Raw genomic sequence first — 24,458 nt, forward strand, 5'->3', positions numbered from 1 at the left:
TTGAAGATGGCATCGTGCCTTTATGAATGCCTTTGTGAGGCAGAACTTGAAAAATACTATCCTCATTTTGCTACCTTTGGTCTTCAGAAGATTGATGAGCTTGCCAAAGTTTCCATGAAAGATTATACCAAACTAGGGGTCCATGACATGAATGACCGCAAACGACTCTTTCAGCTCATTAGAATAATCAAAATTATGCAAGAAGATGATGTTGCATGTTTAAGCAAGCAAGATTTTCAACCAAGTGACCTTTTCACTCAGCCTCAGGTGACCAGATCAGGTCCCCGTAGGCAGCTGCGTTTTGAGTCCTTCTTTGAAGAAAATGATTCAACAGTTAAAGACTCCGAATCTCAGTCATGTGGTTCATCTGATTTCAGTGCCAATGAAGAAAAGAACAGTGGAGGGGAAATATTGGGACATATTCAACCACATGATTCAGAGCTGATCAGATTAACTAGACGAGATCTAAATACTCCTGCAACATGCACAAGAAAGGACTTGAGCTGTCCAACAGTTTCTGATGATATTGCTTCTCTCCTGGGCGATTCTGAAGCTCCCATCATACAAAGAATAACTCATATTTCAGGGTATAATTATGGACTACCTCGTTCCTGTGTCAGGTAATAATCCATCACTTCTATTTTACTATATTTCAAGTTAGTAATAATTAATTATTTCTTCATTATGGAAGAGAATCTTCCTCATCACCTCCAAATAAGTAATCCTACCACTACAGAACAATGCAAGATCTTATAAACGAGAGAGATATTAATAAGCATTTTTGACTCTCCAAGTCTGGTAGAAGTAATCAGCTGAATTTCACCAGCCAGTACTCACTATGGTTGTCTAAGAATAGTTGTTATTGTCTTTCAGGCTTTGTTCTCTTGGTGTTTTGGCCAATCTTTCCTTTTGTTTCCATGAGACTATCTTACAAAACATTTTTTTTTTCAAAACTATGGCATCATCTGTTGATAAGTTTGTCAAGTTCTTTCCACTACAAAGGATAAGTGCTATGATGGCCATATCTGTTTATAAAGAAATTTCTGAACTAGAGCTTTAAAAAGAAACAGAATTAATATAACTGGGATGGGATACAGACGCAGTGGTGAGAGGGATGCCTTGCAGCTGCTCCCAATCACATGATCTGTAACTTTTGTACTTTCCCCAGTGTTTGGTAACAGAGGGGCTATGGTTATCCACATCCACTGGTAAATGTACCCTGGCAACATTTCTAAAGCACAAAATATTTTTTTCCCTATTTAGCAGGCAGGGCACGTACCCTCTGCACAGATACTACCAGCATCTAGCTTGTTGCCATGCAGTCATGGCAATTTTGTTTTAAAATGCTGTAAAGAGAGGTAGCTGCATGAGGCTGGGCCTTGTTCTGGAAAGGCTGTGGTGAAAGATTTGGCATGTGGGAGGGTCCATGGGAGTTACAACTCCCCTTGAGCATGCATGAAGTGCAGAGGGATAGATGCTGTTGCCGCTGTAGAAATGAACTAAAGTGACAGTAGTAAGAATACTTCACTTGTGAAATGAAAGACCAGCGTTTATAACTCCCCTTTGCTGGAAAAAAAATCATCACTTTCCAGATAAGTAAGCTAACCTCCTGCATTTATTGGTATTTTAGTGCATTCCCTATCTCCATGAGAAGCTGAGTCAAGGTGTGACTAAAAGGGCAGGATTCATAGTGCTGGAAAGTAAAAAATGATAAAATATAACCTAATGGCTTAGCTAGAGAAGTTTAAGATTTTTGCTCCTGTGGTAGAGCCATTTTCTCCATTGTTCTCACCTTCTTCCCTTATTCCCCACTTCTTTTTCTAAGCACATTCTCTGTGCCTGGCATTAGTTCATCCTGTGGGCTTTCTGCATCCTCCTCCTGACATATTCAAGTTTCTCTGGCTCCTGTTTTGACTGCACAGTAGGTGTTGTGCATTCCAGGTTTGGGCCAGTCTGCTGATATTTGGGTTTGTGATTCCTGTTTTGCAAGCACTTAACTCCTTCACTGAATCCATCCATTCACATGTCACCTTGTGATTTGACCACTGCGAAAGCTAATCTAGTCTCATCTATAAGAAATGCTGGAAAACAGTGGCATGATTTCAAGTGGCAGAAAGAAAAATTGCTCTCTTGGTATGTTTAAATATATTTTGCACTTGCCCAGAGCAAATGGCTTAATTCCGACAGTAGCAGTGCATAGTGATTCTTGTGACCTATTGTCTAATTGAGTTTCTAATGGACTGTGTAGAGATTTGTGTTGTGGGTTTTTTTCAGTAATAAAAAATACACCTTCTATTTAAAAAAGGTTAACAGAAACTCTAAACTTCCACTTAGGCATATAGAATCAAAATGCATTCTTTTCTCTTACAGAATATATTCAATGTGCCTCTCTGCTAGGAAGAATTTCTGCGTTTTCTCTCATAAACTGTGTCCAAGTCTTCAGTTTTTCCTTTCTCCGAGTCTTGCAGTCATTCTTTCCTCCTTCAGGCTCTTAGAACACAACAGGAGCTTTCTGTAGGTCACCAGTTCCAGCCTCTGGGAAGAGAATTAGACTTCAGAGCCTCTGATCATTTGTTGGACAACATTTGGTGCCTAGTGATATCCATAAGCTCACAGTAGCTTATGAAGCATCTTATTTCAAGTATCATTGCCTTTCTTTTCAGAGGAAAGAATTTTCCATCTAAATGCAGGACCAGTACTAAAATTAAAGGGACTCCTGTTACAAGTAAAGATTACTCATGTGTAGTCTTTGAAGACCACTTCTTAAGATTTATATCTGCATGTCATATGCTTCTGGGGAATCATGCAGCACAACAGCAATGACACTACAAGCTTGTACTTGTAATGAGAGATTGAGTAACTTGTGGGTTTAGTTTTAGTTTACTAGACAACTAGTACATGTTAGTTTTCACTTGCTACATTAAGAGATTTTGGAAGAGCACTTGGATATCATAGCAGAAACACTACTTTTAACCACGTCAAAGCTTGATTAATTTATTTCTTCTTTTTCCCTCACAAATTGACATTCAAATCCAGGCTGAAAATCATTACTCATTTGGCCAAACACAGTTTTAAAAAGGGAAAGGCAGGATGAATACATTTTGGTTGAATTCAAGCATATTCTGTATGCTGCATCACAAAATGCTTTACTAGCACTTTAGTCAATGAAACATGAAATGACCTCATGTTTCTGAGGTGTTTAGAAGGGAACTGAAGTAGGCTTGCCAAAACACCAGAGCCACCTGGCTGAAACCACATAGTCTTTTATGATAATAGAAAGAAATTGGTTACAAGACCAAGGGGGAAACAGTGATGAGATAAATATTTCCATTTTCCTTTGGGCTGAACAGGAGCATGGTGACACTGCCTTGTTAGCCACTTTGAATCATTTACTTGTAACCTCTTTGACAGCCTATAATAGGAGGAATTAAAATCTGCAGACTTTATCATGGCCTTTCAGTACATAAAAGGGGCCTATAAGAAAGATGGGGACAGACTTCTTGGCAGGGCCTGTAGCGATAGGACAAGGGGTGATCGTTTTAAACTGAAAGAGGGCAGATTCAGACTAGATACAAAGAAGATATTTTCTACCACAAATGTGGTGAAACACTGGTCTAGGTTGCCCAGAGAGGTGGTGGATGCCCCATCCCTGGAGATATTCAAGGCCAGGTTGGATGGGGCTCTGAGCGACCTGATCTAGTTGCAGATGTCCCTGCTCATGGCAGGGGGGTTGGACTAGAGGACCTTTGAGGGTCCCTTCCAACCCAAACTATTCTGTGATTCAGTGAAAGTTGGTATAAGAGTAAAAACAACTAAGCATTATATGCTCTCCTTTTCAAGATCTGTTCATCCTTTTATCTGTATGTAATTAGGTGATTAATCGTGACTGCGAATAATTTCAGCAAGATTAAATTTTACTAAGTTAACTTGCATATTACGCCAGCTTCAATCACATGTTTGTGGACAACAGAATGTATGCCAGTCCAGCAACAAGTGCACGAAAGTCATGAGTCTATCTATGCAAAAAACAGCAAAAAACTCACCATGTAACAATGAGAGGTGAGGCGGAGGTTTTTTTAATAAGCCATTAAAGACAGAAACATTTCTCTGATAAAGCTAATAAACTAAGTCACATTTATGCATATTCTAGATTCTGCAGTAACTTGATTCTAAAATGCAAAACTACACTGTTGTTGCAGACCCAGTACTTCTGAGAAAGACACTCCCTGGACAGAGAGTGAAAAAATCAGAGTATGTGTCCGAAAACGTCCTCTAGGCCTGAGAGAGGAGCGACGTGGAGAGGTTAATATCATCACAGTGAAAGATAAAGAAACCCTACTTCTTCATGAGAAGAAAGAGGCAGTTGATCTTACCCAATATATTTTACAGGTAACATGCTCCAGGTGAATGTTGTGTTTATAGGCCAGTCACTTGCACGGTGGGATAAAACGAATTGTACTTGGAGTTTCGATAAAGGGAAACAAAAAAGGGTTGTTGGCATTTCTTTCACTGAAATAGGTGGTTGGCTCTTCTATGAGCTCTGCATAAGTATATTTGAATTACTTCTGACTTACACCAGCCTGTGGCAGAAAACCTGTGCCCAGGATGTTAAGCCTCAAAAGCACGTCTCTTGCAGCTTTCTTTGCATGTGGCAAAATATTAATAAAACCCTCTGCTACATGCCATTGCTGCAGGAGCATCGCCTGCTGCAGAGTCTCCTGATAGCTTTCCAGGCTGCTTCAGTGAGGAGTTCCTTTTTTGCTATTCCAGCACTGTAGGACTGTTTCAAAGAATCGCATAGACCCTCATCCCCTCCCTTCTTTTGTTCTTAAATGCTTTTGAAAATTAAGTTCCCTTTTGGTCTTTGTTTCTTAATCCCAAATACCTTGTGCTGTCATAGTTCAAATTCTCATTTTTGACTGACAGCACCAGGAAGAGAACTGATTTCTAGAGAGCAGCAAGCCATTCTCACTCTACTGGGTGTTATTTTTACAGTCTGGGTCATAGGAACAACTGTTCAGAGTATCTAGTGAAAATTCAGTTCAGCTCTCTCAGGCCCAGTTAATGTACCACCTTTTATGGTGCAACATGTGCAGCAGTTCCACCCTACTCCCTCCGTCTTATGACCTATATTGGGCATTTATGCAGTGCTTATCACTTTAGTATCTCAGTGCTGAAATAACCTGCAATTAATTTTGTTATGTCAGTACAGACAAAAGAAATTTTGCTGACAGTTAATACAGTCCAAAGAAAAGTATGCCATGGCAAAGGCTGTGTCTGTTCTATAGGACTCGGGAGACCTTCTCTGCTTCCAAGTCTGGCTGCTCACCCTCCTTCCACTTCTAGTTCCTATGGAAAGGACAGCAAGGGGTACAGAGCAACTGGGAGTTGGTGGGGCACATTCCAGCTCCACGGCCAGGGAACCCAAACTGCAGGCCCATCACAGAGCACTTCTGTCCTCTGAGCTCAGTGTAGCCGCTGAGACTCCCAGGTTTAACCTGCCTGTGCACTAATGTGGTTGGTTTGTGCATCGCTGAAATGATTCAGTCCTAGAGACTGAATGTACACTGCAGTGACTCTATTAGAGGGGTGCCAAACTCATTTTCACGAGGGGGCACGTCAGCCTCGTGGTTGCATTCAAGGGGCTGAATGCAATGCAGTAACTACATTATGTCGTTACATTTATACAGTCCTAAAATTACGTTCAGCCCTTTGAAGTCAACTGCAAGGCTGACGTGGCCGCTGGTGAAAATGAGTTTGACTCCCCTGTGTAAGAGTATAATGTTAGATACCAGCCCGTGGAGGCCCTTTTGAAAATGCGATTTTTGTGACTGTCCGTATAAACACTATTCTTACCCTAGAAGGAGCCCATAATGACTTCTGTCGCAGTGTTTCCACAGACCCTGCTACTTTGGGTCAGATCTGGAGCGTGGGAAGTTTTGGGTTTTCTTGCCCCTTCTGAGATAATACAATCCACCTTTGCTTAGGAATAGTTTCTATCTTCTCTGGCACAAAAAGTTTTAAAGTCTGCTGAACATAAACAATAACAACTGAGGACTAATTTTGATTGAGTCAAGAGTTGACTCTGAGTTCATTTTACTGCTACAGTGTTACTGTACATCTGTAGGCTGATTCATTTCAGGAATAGATGAGGGATTTCTCTAATTAGCATATTAGCGTTTTTATTTTATTTTTTCTTGTCAGAAGGCTGTGGCATGTTCTGTTTCAGAATGATGAGAAATTAAGGCATCTTTCCTTCCTTTTTTTTCCCCTACCCACAGTCTCTTGATTAGTTGTAATGATGTGTTGCTGCATATGTCCTGCTGCATGCTAAATGTGCTAGATCACTTTGTACCTGATCCAAAGCTATAGGAAGCCACTGGAAAGACTTTGTTATTTAAATTTGCCTTTGAATGGGCATGAAGAGGAAGTGAAACACATTCATTTTCATTTAAAAATCATGTTTATTTTTCAGCATGTTTTTTATTTTGATGAAGTCTTTGGGGAGTCATGTACCAATCAGGATGTGTATATGAAGACAGCTCATCCTCTCATTCAGCATATTTTTAACGGGTAGGGCATCAGTGCTTACATTTGTTATTTTTTGCCTTCTTGTTTACCATTTTCATAATTTGTTTTAATTTTCTTTTTATGCTTTTCATGTTTTGAAAAATGTGTTCATTTCACCTTTGCCACATACCTTACCTCTCTTAGAATGTCTTTGGTTGCAATTTTGACAAAATAAATCAGGGAAAACTTTCTTCACAATTGGTGGGAAATCTAAATCACAGAAAAAGTTAAAATTGAACCTCAGATGCAATAAAGAGACACCATGGCTAACCTGGAATGAAAAAAATGTGTATCAGGATTTCTGAAGTCTCTTCTCCACTCTAGCAAAAGCTTCTGTGTGCAGTAGCACACTCATCTGTAGAGGAATAACATTATCCCTTTAATGAGACTGCTGTAAGACATTTTTGCATGTATATGTACAGTTCACAGGGCAATAGAAATTAATAGTCTTGCAATTTATTTTTATTTTATTGATTTATATTTGCTTAGATGTTTAATCATAGTTGCATACTTCCTGATTAATGGGAAATTGATGATGGTTTACATGAGTGGTCTTATTTTCACTCTAAGTAACAAGTTGGAATATAATTGCGTTTTTGAAGGAATAGATTACATATCCATGCTGAAAATGAGCAAAATGGAGCATTCTGTTACTGAAAATCTGCAAGTATGATCAGCAGAGACAGAAAGTGTCTTGCTCTTGAGAGATGGAAAGCGAAAAAGGAGAATGAGGCTTGTAGCTTGCCTACATGATCACTAAAAGCACAGGTCACGTTACAGCTAATCCCGTAATGACACTAAATGAGATGCCACTGTTTTTTCTCAGCTTTTCCCAACTTTTCTGTCCCGCCTGCTTCATTCTCTTCACTGGCATTGGTCTAATCTGACACCACAGCAGGGTAATTCTCCAATCGAAACTGGCAAGAAAATGTTCCCACATCCCTACATTTTTACTCATTCCTCTGCCTGGGTACTGAGATAACTACAGAACAAATTATTAAAAAAAAAAAAAAAAAAGACCTTTTAGCTATTTTTGTCTGATTTGGTTCCTTGAATCTGTTCACATATTACTTGTGGGTTCAGTGCTTGTTTAAAGGCAAGAATGGGGAAAGGAAAAGCAGGCACTCAGTAACCTCAATTTACATGGGCTTGAGGGGCACTGGAGCCATATCCTGAGACCTCCTTGACATTTTATGTGCATTGCTGTTAGAGTGTTAAGGTGATATGATGACAAAGCAGGAGCAATCTGGAACAAGCCCAGACTGTGATTTCAGTGGCTGGAGTGAGTGAACCAAACAGCTCTGCCACTGAATGGGGATGATCCTCTTCTTTACCCTCCACCAGACACATTCCCATAGGTTATGTGAAGCCAGTTTGGCCATATTTTGTGATTCTCTGTGGGGTACTTCAGTTCACTGAAACAGCAGAAAATTAGCGTGCAAAACAGTCAAAATCTTTGTGTTGTTTTAGTGCAGTCGAGTCAAACATCAGAGCCAGCGCAGGAAGGGACGGGTCAGCAGGGCAGGTCACACAGCTGGGAGCAGAGGAAGGGAAGAGCCAGACCTTCCCCTGGGCAACAACAACCCTTCAGATGGACTCAGCTGCCTGCAGGACTGCAGCCTCACTCAACAAATTATAGTGCTAGGGTGTTAATTTCCATCACCACGAACAATGTGTTAGAACCTGATTTGTGGCTGTTTTGCATCTCATGTCACAATAATTTTTCTCAGTGAATTCATAATCAGTAGGATTCCCATTCATAATTCCATGATACTTCTGCAGCATCTAAACAGCTGGAAGAATAATTATGAACTCTGAGTTTCCTTAAATGCATTTTCGGCATCTGGAAGAAAGGAAGATAGCCAGCATTCTGTGACATGCCAGATCTCCATAGGACATGCTTGGGAATCACTGTTAAGTGTTTTGCAGTTTCCCAGATAGGATAGCAAACCAAACCTCATTGCTAAGAGGCCATTATAGATAGATATTGACATTGCAGAATCTTTTTTAATAGATATTAATAAATCAGATGTGACACTAGAAGTTATCTTCACAGAGGCAATGCAACCTGCTTCGCGTATGGGCAGACTGGTGCTGGGAAGACTTACACTATGATAGGTACTCACCGGAACCCAGGACTCTACGCCTTGGCTGCCAAGGACATCTTTGGACACCTAGAAGCATCACAGTCAAGGAAAGATCTCCATGTTTTGATCAGTTTTTATGAGATCTACTGTGGACAGCTCTATGACCTGCTAAATGGAAGGAAAAGGTATTTAAATAAAAATACAATTTACTATAAACCTATGGTGATGAATCAGTTGGTTACTGTTTATAAATCAGTTAGTGTTCCACGCAATTACTTTTAACATACTACCATTTATAGTAAATATTACATATTTAATTAGGGTTGTTCCCAGAAGCTACTTGGAGAGGAAGGCAAAATCTGACACTAAATGCTGTGGCATTGATAGGCACTACTGTTTTTTTACTATTTTAGGGGGAGAAGTAAGTAAGGATAAGGACTTATGGTTGAGATATGAGCTCGTGCTGTTTTATTTATACTATAATAATATAATAGCAGAATATCCATAGGTAGAGGAAGAACCTTCTTGTCAGAAGTTCTTACACCAACTGTTGTGGAGTCCCTGTCTTTCCCTGCTCAAACATAACCCCTGGCTGTCCCTCCTGCTGTGCCAGTGGGGCTTTGGGTCTTGCCAGTCAAGTCTGTGGAGATCCCGTTGATCTCCCACTTGTCATGTTTCACACTGTGAAGTCTGCTCACCTTCTCCCCGAGTGCCTTTCCCTGGCAGCCCAGTGTCCCAGCTGCCGCGAGCCTCCGCAGGTGGTGCTGATCACCCTCAGCACCAGCACCTCGGCCCCAGAGCTGTTCAGGTGGATGTGTAATCCTACAGAAGCTCCATCCAGAATGGCAATCGGGACAACTCAGTAGATACTTGATATAAAAAAAATAATCACTGTGGTCTGAAATCTCTAAATAAAATAACAGTCAGTTAAGATCTCTGCAGCAAAATCTTTTTGGAGTGATTTTGAAGGAATATGACGTGTCAGCTGGAGGCCTTTATCAGCCTCGAGAACACTATCCTTAGAGCACGCTGGAGGGCTCAAGAGGGACGTGTTTTGCCCATGGAAAGGAGCATCTCTTTACAAAAGAAGCACCGATTTCAGTGCATGTGTGTTCCCTTTCTCTAAAACAATTTTAAGGAGCAGGTACTGGAACCTGCCGTGTAAAGACCCAATTTACTATGGAAAAAAGAGTCTCCTTGTATTTTATGCTGTTTTATTTTCTGCTGGTTTACATGTCATGGAAGGGGAAGATTAAACTTTATCCTGTGTATAGAATGTCTGTATTCTTCCTGTATACTGCAATGCTTCTGTGTGATTCATAGCAGAGGTGCTCTGAAATCGTACACTATGGCTATGGGAGCTGCTTTAAAATCCTGTGCAAAAATCCTGAGAACATGAACAGAGCATAACTTACAGTATGACCTTGCTAGAGAAGTTAAATGCAGTTAACTGCAGAGATGCAGTTTAAAGAGAGACAAGAACTCTAAAATGTAAACATGATGTTTTACTTCTCTGCTTTATTATGTACCCTAACAATCAGAAATGCATTGCTAATGTCTCCTTAACAGTGAAATGTCAGAGGTACACATTATAAATAAAATACCTCTTCAGCTCTGAAAATAAACTAATTATAGTGGTACCTCTCCCCAGTCAGTAGCCCTGGTTGCTTTTTGACAGTGTCATAGCACTGAAATATGTTTTCATTGCTGCTGTTTAAAACTTCAGAAATCTCCTTTCTACACTCTTTCAGGCTTTTTGCGAGAGAAGATGGCAAGCATATTGTTCAAATAGTGGGACTGCGGGAGGTTCAGGTGGACTCTGTAGATCTGCTGTTGGAGGTAACCTCTATGTTTGCAATTACTTTTTGTCTTCTACAGCCCAGTTTGCTAATTTGTGAGATGTGTCATTTGCAGAGGTTATTATTTGTTGTGTAGTACATTTGTGTTCCTGTTTAAGGTTCTGAAATTGGCAACTCCAGCAGAGCACTGAGGAGCGCTATTAAAGTGCCTTTATTCAGTAAGCTTCTTGGGTCACTGTGACTTCTGTTAGCAGCATGCAAGCTGTTGATTTACAGCTGTCGCTTCTGCTGCCACTCCTTGTGGAAAGATCTTTGCCAAGAAATAGGCTTCTGTCACTATTCCAGAAATTAAATAGTGTCCCAGCAAGGAACCCTGGAAGCCGGCTAAGTATTTTCTCCTCTTGCAATTTCTTTGGATTCTATGAACTTAAATTTTCTAGATTAAAGGTACTTTGATGTGGGACAAAATATCTAAATTTGAAATTTAATAGAATTAGAAAATACTTAAGACTGAGATATTGATCTGAATTAGGATTAAGACATGGCTTACATAATGTGGGTGACAACAGCTAAGTAAAATCAGGATCTTTAAATGGTAGCTGACATTCAGCAGAAGCCAAAACTTCGGTTTTCCTTTCCTGCCTGGCTGAGCCCTAAAATGGCACTGGCAAATTTTCTGTGTTGTCCCACAGCAAGCAACCTGGTTAAATCTGCTCTCTATTTAGCCTGATTTTGCATAGTTTAATTCCTTTTCTCAGTAAGGAAGTGTAAATTATAAGTGCCTGATAGTGTAACTGACTCATTAAAATTGGCATGGTGTTACCCACTCATATTCCATTTAATTTTCTTCTTCATCTTCCATTAACTCCAAGCTTTGGGACATGCTGGTTATGCTTCTGCAAATTAGACTGTGAATTTGCTATAGGGTGGATTAATACATTCCCCTGTGTTATCACATTCCACACAGAGAAGAGCTATTAAATGACTTTATTCTTACAGGTATCTCAGAAAAAAAAAAAAAATCTGAAATTGTCCACAGGCCCTTTTGAACACAGAAATGTCACTGACTTGACTCAGAGCTTCTGAATAGTCTGAAACAGACATATGGGAAGAGTCTTCAATGAATTCCTAGTTATTCACTATTCATTGATGTTGGCTTTGGTTCAGAAATTATCTGCATTTAGCACTAATACAATGCTCGGGAGCTGCAGCAGGTGGTTAGGTTGCTGGTGGAGAACTGGCCACTGAAATGCATGAATAATGCCCATCTGTCAACTGATAATGCATTGATTTTGCTAAAAGTATTTTAATCTGTTCTTATAACCAGAAACAAAATTAATTACTGTTCTATGGGTGCTGTGCTGCAGTTGCTGCTAGACTTTCTGTGACAGTCCTTAAAAGTTTGCAAAATAGAATTATCCAGATTTGTATCTTGAAGGAGCCTTTGTCCTTCTGCCCTTCCTCTCTTCCTTGTTTTCTTATTTTATTGTTGCATTGAGTATAATTGATCTTTTAATTTTGTTTCTTACTCTGGCATAATTTATTTGTATTATGGAAATGGAGAAAGGATTTGGAACTTTGTATTTTTTGTGTTACTTTCTGGATAACAGTACCCATCTGTCATATGAGAAAATGAAATTATAGGACACAAGAAATAGCCAGTGCTATGAGTCTCTTGGGTTATGTCTGCAGTCTAACCTGCTTTCATTTCTGCCATACTTTTGTTTTTAATTTTATAGTTTGGATATTTTGCAAAGTTGAATAAATGTGTGATGCAACAACTAATCACCTGCAGCACGCTCTCTAAGCTCCATAGTGTCACTGCAAGCAAGTCCATACACAAAGTTCTGAAAGAAGCATTGGAAGGGATCCAGTCTAACTTAACATCTGCCTTGCACCAGATTTTAAGGCTGTAATGGACTTTTCCTCCTAAAGTTACCTGATCTTAGGAGAACGAGATTGTGTTCTTATTTATAATTTGCTTAGATTTTTTGCCCCTTCTATTGCAGGTGATTTTGAAGGGGGGGAAAGAACGTAGCACAGGAGCTACGGGAGTCAACTCGGATTCCTCTCGATCTCATGCTATCATCCAAATACAAATTAAAGATGCAGCCAACAGGACATTTGGAAGGTAAAACTAGAAGTGAGAGTGCCCACTGTTGATGAGCAAGTCGAGCCCAGGACATCCAGGAGGCAAAGAAAGAGGAGGTGTTGAGTTAGTGAGTTATATCAGAAGAAAGGGTTCAAAGGGACTTTGAGAAGTTTCACAGTCCTTTCTGTGTTCCCAGAGAGAGCACTTAAGCCACATCTGTGAGGCCTTTGTCAAACTTGTTTGTAAAAATGTCCAGTGAAGGAGTTTGGCAATCAAATCCATCCCTTCAGCGTTGGAAAACTGCTTCTGTCTGGTGTTCATCTGGGTAAAGCTAGATGTCTGCAATGGGCACATCCACATATGAGCTCGCCACCTTTGAAGTCAGTAGAAGGAAATAGTTGCCTCTATGGTCCAATTATGCCATTCTGCAGAGCCACCTATATTAGGTCAGGCAGATTGGCCCCTCAAAGCACCTCTGTCCTCTAATTGACTACAAAGGGAGCCCGGGATGACTAGCTCAGGTGGAGATGATTCCATCAGAGATGTTTGCCTTTGGCCAGAGGAATCATAGTACCTCACGAAAACCTCCACGATAATTTGAGAGTGTGGCTGTGATGCTATCTGCAGCAGACAATAAGAGCAGTTTACTTGCTCTTGTAGCAGCCATTTTATGTATTTGAAGACTGTAATTGTGCCTCTTGTCAGTCATCTTTTCTCCAGACTAAACAACCCCAAGAAATAGGTCTGAGGAAAGAGGTCTAAGCATCTATATTACTGCTGAGCGTCAGAAAAACCATACTAACACACCCTTCCAGCAACTACCACACAGTCTTGCTTTCCAGGATCTTATTTTAAATACAAGGCAAAATGGAAGAGCCACAAATAGTGGAGAGAGGAAAAGGCATAACAGGCAGGCTTAGAAATAGAAATGCATGTGGCTATGTAGGTGTGGCACATGTGCCATTTTTTGTTACTGAAAGCGAAGTGGAGCTGGAGTGCGGAAAGGATCCCTAGATAGGCCTGTAATAGAATTCAGGGCCGTTCCATAAAAAGAAGGGCAAAGACAAAGATACAGTGCATCACTCAGTACAGCAGCTGGCACGCAGAGCTAGGGAACATGAGAGGGAGTAATGGAGTTTTGTGCAAGAAAGGGAAAAGGAACACTGAAAGCTCATTGTATTAATTAATTACACTGGAAATTTCTGTTCATATTGCCCTGAATTCCCATCTGACAGGGCTGTTGTCTGTTTTACCTGGAAGGAGAATCAAGAAACTTACGATTTCTTAAACTGTGTTCTTAAGAAACTACAAGCGCAGGGATTATCTTGAGAGATGAATGTGTTACACTTTAAACAGCTTATCCATTAAAATGTGGAGCACTCTCATCACATGCAATTGTACTTTCTATTATGATTCTGCTAGTGTCAGTATGATCTGACAACGTTCCTGCTACCATGCTTATTTGCTGCCTGAGATATTTCCAGTGGTTATTTCTCTTTGTTCAACGGTAGTTATTTCTAACCACTCTTCTGTTGTCATGTATTGCAGCCCTTTGGTTTGAAAACAAAAAAAAAAATCCCACGAGATAAATGTAACTTTGTCTTTTCTAGGATATCATTCATTGACTTGGCTGGCAGTGAAAGGGCAGCTGATGCCAGAGACTCAGATCGACAAACAAAAATGGAAGGAGCGGAAATAAACCAAAGTCTTTTAGCAGTAAGATACTAACTAGCATGTTTGAGGAAGGTTTTGTATTCAGTTATTAGCATGTGTTTTAGGATAAAAATGAATAACCAGATAACATATGTATATCTTTTGGAGGGGAAAAAACATGCAAAGTATGAAGCGTGTCCAGTTTAATTTGTCTTTTGCCTGAAAGACAAATTAAGAGGGAAACAACCTTGTAATAAAAACAAAGTCTTTTTAATCCATTCTGACAGCCAGCCAGGTAAACACAGCATGGAGAATGTTAGGTATAGTATAATGAGCGTCCCTTATTTTATATAGAAAGTTTTGTCTCTTTTATTTCTAGAGAATATTGGCTTGGGATTGCCTGTTTTGTTTCATAAAAGCACATCTGTTCCTGCTGCTTGTTTTCACCACTTGAACTCAGACTTCTCTTTCAAATCAGGAGTAAAGGACTTTAATACTCAGGAGCATAGAAACTAGCAGTTCGTGTGTGGGGAAAAAGGAACAGGAAGAAATGCACTCTTAATGCAAATTCTAGGTGTACACAGTTATGTAAAGAGGGACAAAGAGCACAGAAATGCCACCTAAGATAAAGCAGAAGTGCCTGTATGTATAAACTGTGCAGAAGGCTTTTGCATTACCTTTAATTCAAATGAACAAAGCTCACTGATGACTGAGGGCTTCTCTGAGTGAGGCTGAAGGTGAAATGCAATCAGTGAGTATGAGTCAACAGTGCTGAAGTTAATGCACGCAACTGTACCCCTTAGTGCGCTGTGAATAGGAGGTGGCTTGCTCTGCTTAGAGAATGCAGAATGTTCTTTTGCACAAAGGCTTTCCTGCGTGGAACATGGGCGTTCATACTGGGAGACAGCATGTAAAATGAAGTGTTTCTCTACTTCATGCTTTCTTGAGTACTTGCTGGTGGGTAACTGAGTGGCATGGGGAGTCAGGACCTGAACAGAAAGTTTAACTGAGAAGTGAGGCTTAATGTAAGCTCACGAAACTCTTTTAAGAGGAACTTCATATCAGAGTGTCTGTGTTTTCATTATTGTGTGAACCCTGGTAAATACCTAGGCAGTCTACAAGTAGTGACAACTGACTATAAAAGGCATCTTTAGGTAAGTCCACATGATCTGCAGCCTGTAAAACCTACTGCCCTCAGTGATCATAATGCTCTCTTCAGGTCTTAAAACACATGAAGTCTGAAGCTTGCTGCTGATTGGAATAATCACGTTGTTTTCAAATAAAAGATATTCAGATACTGCAATTATAAGAAGCAGAATAGAAAATTAGAACAGTTTGATATGTTGTTAGAAGTGTGGGTTTTTTTTTTTTTAATAAAATGCAGTAAAAGTGAGAAATAAGTGTCATTTTAAGTGGGTATATGTTGAAGGTAGAAAGATTTTAAATGGAGAAAGGCTGCTTCATGGTAGTATCACCATGACAATACTGTAATCTGCTTGTTTTTCCTTCAATATTTGCTCTAAATGACTTGTCTTATGGCTTTACAGCCTATTTCTGCCAATTTTGGGGAGCATCCAGGCTTGATATGGAGTGTCATACTATTGTACTTATTCCAGTGGAAGCATGGCAAAAAAAGTGCACATCTTTGAGTTTGAACTTGACATCATTTTCCAAGGCTGGTAATAAATCAAGGGATGTCTCTTCAAGACTACAGGCTACTTCTGTTGACGGTTATTAACAGGAAGAAGACTGGATGCATTTTGTGAAAGCCATAGGTGTAGCTAGCTGCTCATGTTCTGTTAGTTTTAATGAGAGTTCTGTAGCTCTATATCCATCCCTGGTTTGTCTGTTGCCTCTTTCTCAGTGTTTTGTGTATAGTTCTTAGCTTGTCTGAGGACAGACAGGCTGTATCTACACCACCTTCTGCGCATGGGCTCAAACCTGAGCTCAAATCCAGCTCCCCTCACAGCTAATTAGTGCTGGTCCATGCTCTCCCCTTTGGTGGGGTTTGGTGCGTTGCACTGATGTGAGTGGAAATGGCTTAAGAGCAGCTGCCTTCTAACACAGTTCAGTTCCTTGCCAGTATGTGATTCACATGTTTCTCCCCCTCTGTTTTTCTCCTTTGGTAGCTAAAGGAATGCATCCGGGCATTGGATCAGGAGCATGCACATACTCCTTTCCGGCAAAGCAAATTAACTCAGGTAAAATGAGCAGAAAAACAACAGTAGAGACTTCCCTGATGAGAACGACCGAAAAAAAAAAAGGGCTTAATTCAATAACCGCTATTAGACTCTTGAAGAAAACAGAAATGCATAACTTTTGAAAACATTAAAGTATTAAAGATAATCACAGAATTAAGGCCAGCTGCCAGTTCTACCAGTGAGTCCTGGAGCTGGCATGGTAAAAACCAAATAAACCTAAACCCGAACTAAATGCCCAAACGCTACCTTCCAGACTCATTCTGTTACCACCTATCTCCAACCACTCTGCACCTTTTGTGCAGTAACAGTCCTGGGAGTGTTCATCAATATTGCTTCACTCCAGCTGGAAAATATGCTTTATTCCTCAAAATACGTGGGCACCTTTGTGGCATTTGGTGCAAGTGCTTTTTCAGAGCTCTGATTAACACTCGTAGTAATTTTAAATTGTAAACAAACAATTGCAAGACAAATTGAGACAAGAGGAATGCATGTTAAAAAATAAGAGACAGTAACTGTGTATCACTGGACTCATGTTAAACTGCTTCTGTACACATCGTTAATTTATAGGAAAGGTAATTTAGCCTAACTTTTCGTAAGTTCCAAGCTGATTAAATCACTTTCCCCCATATTTTGTATAAAATAAGAGCAAATGCATGTTTAAAAATAAATACATGAGTTGCTAAGAATCTTGTTTTTGCCTTTCCACCCCAGGTGCTTAAGGATTCCTTCATTGGCAATTCCAAGACATGTATGATAGCCAATGTATCACCCAGCCACACAGCTACAGAGCATACCCTGAACACTTTACGATATGCTGACAGGTAGGTGATGAAACTCGGTCTTGCCAAGGTGAAAAACACAAAGAAAAATGGTAATGTATGATGTTTGTAGTTAAATTTTATTTTGGTTGCATTTGAAATGTTGATTTAGGCAAGAAATGCAATTTTTACAATGCAAATAAAATCCTTGCCAGTTCCAACTCTTATTTTTGGTCTTGAGATTCTCTGGATCTTATAAACCCTTTCTGACGACAGGTGTTAGTGATGAATGCCCACTTTAGTGGTGATGCTCCCTATAACTGCAGGATTACTGAACTCAGCAATCAAAAGGTTTTAGTTCTGTTTTGTAGTTCTGTCTAGGATGTGTGCAAGTCCTTTACCCTCCATCCTACACAGGAGGAAGTAAATTACAGACCGCAATGCTGGGGCTGAGAGGATGACATGCTTAAGGGGAACAGGAGTAAAGGAGACAGCTGAGGGAACAGGGTGATACCAGTTAAGCAGCTCTTCACAGTGATGGGTCTGATTCAGGAGCACTGTAACCCTGTACAAATATCACCTGGCCTAAGTAGCTCCATTGCAACTCCAAAACACCCAGTTTGTGTCCTGTGGGACTCTATGATGTGCTGTGCAGGGTAGCAGCTTGTGTTGAGCTGGCACTGCACCATGCTGCATTGTAGAGTGTGGAAATGCAACCGCCTTACACTGAAACAGAGGCCATCTTCACTCATTTGAGCTGTTAGGCACTGTTCAAGGAAGCACTTCAAAACAGTGCTGTGGACCTTTCCAGAAGTTCAGGGATTTTGGCAGAGGTGCTTTGATGTCTGGGTGGATCACTGACAATTAAAACAGAAATCATTACATAGAATTCAGTGTTTAGCCTCAATATGTGCAAAAGCATTTGTTTTTTTCTGAAGACACTGCTATTTATCTGAAAGCATGGCATCTTCTAAAGCCAGCCTCATTTACAGGGTCAAAGAGCTGAAGAAAGGGATTAAATGTTCAACCCCTGTCACAAACCGGCGTCGTACGGCTGGAAATGTATCTCCAAAATGTGTCCAAAACTCTCATTCTTTGCCAGCTGGGGAAAAGAGCTCTCCAAAGAAAGTGAAGCCAGGCCTCCAGCATCCCTCAAGCGCTACGAAAACAAAGGCATGTCCTGCAGCACTTCAGCCACCCAGTGTCTCTTTTAGCTCTACCCACAGGGGAATCAACAAAGGACATGCCTACAAAGGAAATGCCAGCTCACCCTGGTTTCACCACACCAGCCCAGTGAAGGGAGTCCTGTGGGTAGCACATCCCCTGAAGAAGAAAGCCGATGATCCGTCCCCCCAGTCTGAAAAGAACCCCACTGCAAAGGATTTCATAATAAAATCGGCTGCCACAGCAGAAACAAAAGAGAGTGGCCAGAGAGACAAGCATATGCAAGACAGACCACCTGTCCAGTGCCTGAAAGTCCAGACAGTGCAACCTGTACAGAAACAGCTTGTTTCTAGAGATGATATATCCTTTGGAGATGGAAATCTGCCTTCCAATGGCAGACAGGAATGGGGAAATGCCTTTGCTAAACAATGTGTTGAAACCTGGACAAATGTGCCTCCATTTCAGAAGGAAAGGGAAGAGCATTTACGTCTTTATCACCAGCAGTTTCAGCAGCCACCTATTCTACAGCAGAAATTGAACTATCAACCCCTTGAGAGGTTTTTAACAGAATACAAACCGCAGGAGATTCAAATGAAGCCAGAGCTGAGCCTTACTCCCACAGAACTACAGAGCAAAGAGGGGATGCAGCTGGAAGATCTGGATGACAGTGATTTCAGTGAAGATTCTTTCTCACCGGTCTGTAGTCAGAGCATGAAAAGCAGAAACACCAACAAGTGCAGTCAACACTCGTTTTTCCTTCATCAAAGAGAAATAGAAACGGAGGAAGAGCAAAAAGGCCAAAAGCGACAGGATTTATTTTTTAAATATGCAGTACCCATGCAAGAACATGAACTAGATGACAGCTGGGATTATAGTGAAGGCAGTCCAAAGAGAGAGGAGTCTATTAAAAATTCAGGCTGCAGCAAAACTCCATCAGAATGGAGCTATGACTTAACTACTGAGCCCTCTCCAAGCAATACTGCTGAAAAACCTTACTGCCTGCAAGAAGATCCTGCTTGTAACTGGAAAAATTGCAAAGATTTCCTAGCTGATAACAAACAGTACAAATCCAAACACAGATCTCTTGTTTACTCCAGTGAAGCCACCTTGACTCCAGAAAAGGATGCTCCAAACGCATATGTTTCTCCTGTACTGAGATCAGGAATGTCGGATTGCAAAGAGGTCGACCTCCAGCACAAAGAAAAGGAACAATCCCCTTTGGACAGACAGGCTGCTCTTGCAGGAGACAAAAAACTGAAAGTTCAAAAAGATGGATTTAACCATTGTGGATCTTCCAGTTGTTCATCAGAATTCACTTCTGAGCTAACGGCCCCTCTCCCAGTGTCAGTCCTTGACTACGAGGAAACAATTGATACAGAGAAAGTGTCTTCTAACCCAGAGAAGTCCCCTCGCGTGAAGCAGATGTTGGACAGGAACGCACACGGCTGCCAGAACAGGTTTGAGGACGAGGGCTGGCAGTGCACGAGGAGCAGAGCTCTGACGGACAGCATGCTGGACCTGGGGGAGCAAACGCGTCGTGGGGGAAGGCACTGCGCCCGGCTGCGTTCCCCACAGTCAGGGGACAAGTGGCTGTCACCCACCTGCTGCGGTGGGAAGCCATGCTGCTGCCTTCTGGGCCCGGGCCCAGCAAAGCAAGGAGCCACTCACAGTTTATTTGTTGGATGTGACCTGACGGAAACATCTGCAGCTGAATCCACGGGCTCCAGGGCAGAGAGAGAGGGTGGTTTGTTTCTCAGCAGCCCAATGTGCAAAGAATACTCAGCTGACAGGCAGTGTGATGCTGACGTTAAAAACAGTACTGGTAATTCAGGAAAATCTAACTCAAATCAAGGACCTAGTCTTGAGCCCACGGCTCAGGAAATAAATGCTGATATACCTGAAAAGAGCTATTTTCCAGGTGTACCATGCTTTGTCAGTGTGGGAAATATGGATGACGCAGTCCCATCCCCTTCTCAAGAAAGCAGCCTGCTGTCGCAGCCCAAGTCAGGACCGAGAAATGAGGATTTCAGTCATCCTGACGACCCAGCCAAGTCATCGTTAAGCAATGAAGAAATAGCATTGCTAAAAAACAAGTTAATGCAGAGTACTTTTATGCAAGAGACTTTTGCTGTAGATTCAGGATCTGCAACCAAAGATAAGCCATTAGCAAATGCAAAGAGCCCCTTGGGCATGTCGAACAGCAGCTCTCCAAGTGCTACATCAGAGGTGGGAAAATGGCAGAGGGAAGCCCTGGAAAAGGCACAGTAAGTCTTGCTAGTCACTGGAGTTTGTCATGAAGCTTGGAAATTCTAGATGTGTGATACATTTGCCTTTATTTGTATATCATATATACTTTAAAAACGTCCAGGAAATCAACCTGTGAAATAATAATTTAATAAGATTAACGTTAATTTGTTGTAATTATCTTATAAATATATGATTGCCTGTTATATAGTTATATTTTAAAATCTTACAGGAAGCCAATTATTCTATTAGAGCTTCCTATGATAATGCTAGAGGAATTAAAATTATAGTACAAACTGCAGTTCTCAGTAGCTAATTGGCTTCCTATAAGCTGTAAAGTACCTAAAACATACCAACACCTCCCACCAAGAAGCAGGTGACAGCTGTTCCATCCCTATGGAAAGAAAAACAGAGTGGGTGGGCAGTTGCTGAAGGTGCAGATGTGAAGCTCCAAAGTACCATGAGCTGCCCCTGTAAGCTCCCAAGGACAGGTCTGCATTCACACGACTGAAAATACGTTGTTGTTCAGAGAAACTTGCTCAGAGGAGTGAACACCAGCACTGCCTTCCCGCTCCACCTGTTTTTCACTGAAATGACTTGCAGCCTCACAGCTGTAAGCCATTTCACCAAATGATCAGACAATTCTTTTGGTCCTATGAATAGATTTCTCTATGGTAAAAAGCAGTTTTGTGCCCCAGTGCTGCCTATGCCAATGAGAGGCTGTGGTCGCTCCTCTCTGAGCAATCACCAAGGTCACCTTTAACCCCAAACCAGTGCTGTCCAGTGCACTTCAAGAAGCACTGGTGTGCACTTTCTGAATGCCAGGACAGCAAGGGTTCCTCTGGGGTATTCCTCCTTCTTAAAGGTTTATTGGGGCCAACAGTAATTATAGGTAGCCCTGTAAGCTGTGTAACCGGTGGTATATTTTATGTTAATCAGACAGGCTGTAATTTGGGCCCATCGGCAGCAGCTGGATGAAATGGCATCCTTGTGCTTCAAGGAAGAGTGCTTGATAAACCAGATGTCAGCAATGGTAAGTGTTTCAGATAATGATTTCAGTGCCCATTCAACCTGCATAAATTGATCTTTGAGATTATTAACCTGAGTTAGTGACAGGACATTCCTCGTCAGTTGTTCCTCTCATTCTCTGATGTCTCCCCGAGTCCTCGGAAAGGTCACTCATTTTCAGTACCTGTTGTGTCTTTGCCAGTCTCCACAGTACCAGGTCCTTGGGGGAGGAGGAGACTGATGGGCCAACTCTGAACCACTTGTCTCTGATAAGACAGCCTTCCTATCTTCCCTGACTGTACCAAACAGGTCATCTTTCTGTGTGACATTTTTGTCCTTACAGGCTGGAGCAAGTAAGTCAATACCCCAGAAAACAGCACGTCCCTAAAGCATGACCCTGGGATGTTGCACCGCAGATGTGGCAACCTCTGGCCCCACTCACCCCAGTGCTCTGACCACCATGACTTGCACCCTCACAGGCTCTTGACTTTTGTCACTCAAGTATTTCTTAGCTCATCCTTGTCTCAGATGACACAGCATAGGCTGGACCTAAAGACTGGCACCTGCATGGCCCCACTGCTAGCCAGGCAGGCCCAGTTCTCTGGTTCTCCCGCATCCAGTTAAGTGCACGTCACCGCTGTGTGCCAAGTCTGAGCACTCACCCAGATTATTAACACTTCCCAGACAGAACCTCCTGCCTTCCCAGTTCCTTCATCTTATCAATAAAGCCAAGCTCCATTGCTGCATTAAATTACCAAACCATTTCAGCTCCTACCACAGTTCAGGTCTGAAGTACCGCTACAGGGACTCTCGCCTCAGGGATTTCAGGAAGGAGCCACCATGTGGTTTATTTGCTGTGATTTCCGGCTGCATGTGATGTGTTACCAGTTAACATACACAAGTTCACAAAACAGCACAAAAGCAATGAACTCTATTCATTTTGTGGCAGAAAATGCCATGACACAAAGCAATCTTGTTTTGTTTTGTTTTTTTTAATCAGTCTTTTGAGGTTGTTCTTCCTGAGTCCGTTGGTAATTGGACACCAGCTTCCCCATTTATTTGCCCCCTGCAGCAAGCAATCACTTTCTGGCTAGCAGAATTACTACATGCTTGCCCGGCCTTCTGGCAGTGTGTGAATAACTTACATCTTGCAGTATTATGTCACAGCACGACATATCTTTGAGCAATCATATTCACTTGAACTTCCCATACCAGTTTCTCTTCCTCCACCTTCACATGGTTGCAACTTCTCCAGCCATGAAACTGCGGCTGCAGGAGGGACTCCTGCCAAAACTGGCCACATACTGAACTAAGCACTATTTAAAGTGCTTAAGAAAAATATGCATGGCAGCTGGGCTGGTCTTCTTTGCAGTCCTGATGTCCTTGCAAGACAAAGATACAGCGCACAAGATAGCTGGAGTCCTGCCAAATAAGCTTTTGAATGAATGATTTTCATGTGGTAGCAGTTGAAGCCCCAGGCCCTGAGGATGTTGACACCTCCCTGTAGACACCAACCTGTGAACAGACGCACCAAACTCTGCTCTCAGCTGGAGAGCAGAGCAAGCCTGAGTGCTCCTTTATTAATACAAGCCTTACTTAAAAATAACTGTCTCCATTTCAGTTTTCATCACAGTTTCATATCACTTTTTAGCCCTGTGGCAGGTTGCTATGGAAGGCAGAGTTCCCCTCAGCCCAGGCTATACATACTGGTGATATTCCTCATGTCAGATCCAGCAGACCTGTGGTCATGAAGGCAGGGAAGCTGTATGAGGAATGGGTAAAGTCACGGGGTTTGTTCAGCCTGGAGGAGGCTGAGGGGAGACCTCCTCATGACTCCAGCTTCCTCACAAAGGGAGGAGGAAGGGCAGGGGCTGATCTTTTCTCTCTGGTACCAATGACAGAACCCAAGGGAACAGCAGGAACATGTACCAGGGGAGGTTCAGGTTGGACATGAGGAAAAGGTTCTTCACCCAGAGGGTGCTGGACACTGGAACAGGCTCCCCAGGGAGGTGTCACAGCCCCAAGCCTGACAGTGTTCAAGAAGATACTGGACAACGTCCTCAGACACGTGGTGTGAACTGTGCGGTTGTCCTGTGCAGGGACAGGAGTTGGACTTGACGATCCTTGTGGGTCCCTTCCAGCTCAGGACACTCCATGATTCTATGCAGGCATTGAACTGGCCCTGTGACCTCATGTGAAATAATTCTGTCTGTCTGCCAAGAACAGGCTATTATGTCTGATCAATGAGTGGCCCAGCTCACCATTCATTTTGTGACTGCTAGATCCAACACAAGAGGTGTCAGGAACAGAGTTCACTACATTGTAAAACTGCACGTCAGGTGACTAGTCCCTACACCAAACCTCTGAAAAGCGAAAACTGGTGTAGAAGGGTGAGAACAGGTGCATTATACATTTTTATTTCTAAACCATTGTATTAGCTGTAATTTCACCACCACGTTAAACTACTGGAGTAAGTTAACCTTGGTATGTGGATGCGTTGACCTCTGGGGGTCAGGACTTTAATAAGGAAACACTGATTTAATCTACTACATTGCAGAATAGAAAACTGCTCCAGTGTGTAATGCTGATTTTCTCCAAGCTGCTGCTCCTTTTGTTCCCTAAACTTTCCTTCTGCTTTCCTCACCAGGATTTTCAGAATTTCGTGACCAAGCTGGATGAAGTTTTGGTACTGAAGTCAAAGTGTATCCAAACAGTGCGAGCCCATCTCCAGCCCTACTTAGCCTCTCCTGGCACTGACATGTCCCTGCAAACACCTCCACCTGTCTAGACCTTCTTTGCTTGCACATGCACAAAACCAGCCACAGAAACAGCCAGTGTTTCACCACACTTGGTGCTGCAGTGTGGGTGGGTAGGGGATAGCT

The 24,458-nt window shown here is 41.8% G+C and overlaps 1 protein-coding gene across 1 annotated transcript; it reads left to right on the plus strand.

Moving 5' to 3' along the window:
* Positions 1-6: 6 nt before the first annotated feature.
* Positions 7-24,364, plus strand: KIF24 (kinesin family member 24; the record flags this gene model as incomplete). The annotated part of the gene is made up of 12 exons (XM_080363130.1): positions 7-620; positions 4,200-4,389; positions 6,476-6,573; positions 8,627-8,842; positions 10,409-10,496; positions 12,466-12,587; positions 14,159-14,264; positions 16,331-16,402; positions 17,114-17,223; positions 18,153-20,588; positions 21,508-21,601; positions 24,224-24,364. The coding sequence occupies 12 exons, from the start codon at positions 7-9 to the stop codon at positions 24,362-24,364; spliced, it is 4,287 nt and encodes a 1,428-aa protein (XP_080219256.1).
* Between the last annotated feature and the right edge of the window lie 94 nt (positions 24,365-24,458).

This window comes from Nesoenas mayeri (assembly GCF_963082525.1).
Source record: "Nesoenas mayeri genome assembly, chromosome: Z".
Classification (NCBI taxonomy): domain Eukaryota; kingdom Metazoa; phylum Chordata; class Aves; order Columbiformes; family Columbidae; genus Nesoenas; species Nesoenas mayeri.